Below are 3132 nucleotides of genomic sequence, written 5' to 3'. Positions count from 1 at the left end.
TTATACAAAGTCTTTAATTATATAAACCTTATATAAACTGTAATTAATATATTTTACTAGTAAATATAATTTTCTTTACTATCACTTAATTAAATTTATACATATATATATATATATATATATATATATATAAGTAAAACATATTTTTTTTATATATTTCGTATATAGAAATATATACTAAAATTTAAACATATTATACAATTAAGGTAAATAGGATTTTATACCATACTTTAATTGTAATAATATCTATATATAATTATTCATTCACTGGAAAAAAAAAAAAATAAAATAAAACAAACACATACATATATATATATTAAACTTAATGTTAATATATTAAGAAATATATTAGTTTAATAAAATTACATTTAATAAACTATATATTTATTGAACAATTTATAAAATTAATAGGAAACATGTAAATTATCCTATATAGCAAAATAAACAATATAAAATCATATACATATATATATATATGATGCCTATATAATTATACCCTTAGGATAAACTTCTTCATGATTTTCTCGAGTACGAATCTGAGAATTTTTTATGATGCTGTGTCATATTTTGTGATGAAATATAATCCATGTTTGTGCCCCTATTACTATGTTCATCAAACGATTTAGATCTTTTTATTTTCTTCATGTGATAATTTTCTGATGATAACGATCTTGAATAATTTTTTTTATATTTACTATAATGAGGTGATGGTGATCTATTATTTTGTATGTTACGTGAATAATCAATATTGCGTCTATATTTATAATCTTTAGGGAAAAAATTATTATGATTATAAGACTTAAAAGTATTCAGATTACTTGTTTTAATATAACTGGGTTTATATCTTTGAAAATCATCATAGTATGGTTTCTGAGAGAATTTTCTTCTATAATTTTTGTCAATCATATGATCGTGAATAAAAGACGAATATTTATTGTTATCATTTTTTCCTAACTTAAAATTTTTAAAATTTTTATTTGCCGTATTTTTATAAGATGTCCATTTTTCAAATTCAATCCAAACACGCAATGAATTTTTCATATTATATTTTGCATCTTCGTCATTCAAATAACATGCTCTTATAAGTAACATGTTAAAACGAGAGATTTCATTTTTACAGGCTAATGTTACTAAATGTGTTCCTTTATCAGCCCACATATCACAAATTTCAGGGATTTCAAAATTTTCATGATCTCTTTTTAAACATTCAAAATAATATTTCAGAAATTTAGACATTTCTTTTATACCCCAGTGCAACGGCTTATAACGACCAAAAACGCACAACTTTTTTCTCATTTCTATATTGTAGCAATTTCTTAAATCTAGGTCATCTGGCCACTCCATACCATTATCTGTAACAGCATGAAAGGAAATAAATGAATAAATAAATAAATAAATAAATATATATATATATATATATATATATAATAATGAAATAAATTAATAAGGAATCTAGAAACAACATATATGGATCATATATTCAAATAAAAAATAATATATAATTTAATACATTTCTAACATATATACACACATTTTTATATATTAATTGTTTCTTTTTTTTTAATATATACCTCGTGGGGGTGTTAATGATATCTTTCTCATCTTACTTACAATATCATTTTCATCTCCCATACCATTATTGTTCTTATTGTGGCTATCTAATTCATCTTCACTATCCTTTTCTTTTCTGTCATATGTATCCTCATGTGTCTCGTGTTTATCCTTTTTTTTTTGTTCATCATTATTCTTTTTATAATATGGTTCTATATTCAAATGAATTTTTTTTTTATTTTTCATACTTTTCAAAATGAAATGAGATAAACTTTGAATGGTTTCTCTTGATATACCATCATGACAAGCCAAAATAGCTGAAGGTTGATTTTTTAATAAATATACATGTTCTATAAGGGGGAAGAAAATATTTTGATTAATGGCTAAACGATAAAAATATTCCCTAAAAAACCAAACAACATCATGTTTAGTCCATTCAACAGGAATATTAGTTACAATTAAACATAATTCTTTCTTTAAATTCTTATCATCAAAATCATAAATCCCATGATTTATTGGCCATAAAACTTTCTTATAAATGGAATTATAATCTTTTCTATTCAAAGAATTATAATTTCGCTCTTCATAATAATCCTTATTTTCAGACATTGAACTTTCAATATATTTTATTTATTCACCACAAAATTAAGATATATATATATATATATATATATATAATATTTTTCACATTTACTTAACATATATATATAATATCATTATAATATTTATTTTCCATACATCATAATATACATACATTTATTTATTTATAAAAATAAAATAAGGAACATTTAAAAATACAAGGGAGAATATACTATATATAAATATATATTACAAGAAACCTAAAATTTTTATTCTATATTTTAAAAAAAAAATTACAAATCTCAAGTTCTAATAATTTCAATTCAGTACCTATTTATCTATATATAAATTGTTAACATGAAATCTACAATTTGCAATTTTACCTTATTTTAATAAAAGAAAAAAAAAAAAAAAAAAAAATTATAAATTAAAATAAATAAACAATGTATTGGTATGGTATATTTAGGTTATTTATTTATTTTATTTTTATTTTTTTTTTTTTTTTATTACATTAATCAATATTTTTACGTACATAAATATATAATATATATATATATAATATATATTTTTAATTCATAAGGAATATATACTAAAAAAAAAAAAAAAAAAAGAAGGCAGAATTAATAAACAATTAATAAAAAATTAAATAAAATAAAAATAAAGTCCTCTATATATTTTTTTATATTACATATGAATCATAATTTTGTAGATTTCTAATAATTAATATTTTATCATTATATGAATTAATTATATTTATTATATTATCATATACAATATTATGTATCCTTAAGATAATTTTATAAAGTGAAAAAATTGTAATGCTATACTTGGATTAATATGTGTTCTTTTCTGTTTTCTCTTTTCTGATAACTATGAAAATTATTCTAATTAGTTATTATATGTTACATTCTTTATTTTATTCTATTTTTTTTCTTGCACCGTTTACGTGTACAGAATAATGACATATAAAATTATCTTATCCACAATAATATATATATATAT

The 3132-nt window shown here is 19.6% G+C and overlaps 1 protein-coding gene across 1 annotated transcript; it reads right to left on the bottom strand.

Moving 5' to 3' along the window:
* Window positions 1-513: 513 nt before the first annotated feature.
* Window positions 514-2160, bottom strand: PADL01_0036100 (conserved Plasmodium protein, unknown function; the record flags this gene model as incomplete). Its single annotated transcript, XM_028680600.1, has 2 exons — window positions 514-1352; window positions 1572-2160. The coding sequence occupies 2 exons, from the start codon at window positions 2158-2160 to the stop codon at window positions 514-516; spliced, it is 1428 nt and encodes a 475-aa protein (XP_028541378.1).
* Window positions 2161-3132: the final 972 nt, after the last annotated feature.

The sequence above is a fragment of the Plasmodium sp. gorilla clade G2 genome (genome assembly GCF_900097015.1).
Source record: "Plasmodium sp. gorilla clade G2 genome assembly, contig: PADLG01_00_62, whole genome shotgun sequence".
In the NCBI taxonomy this organism is placed as follows: Eukaryota; Apicomplexa; class Aconoidasida; order Haemosporida; family Plasmodiidae; genus Plasmodium; species Plasmodium adleri (nom. inval.).
Note: the sequence above shows the minus strand (reverse complement) of the source record. Positions and strands in the feature narration are given on the sequence as shown.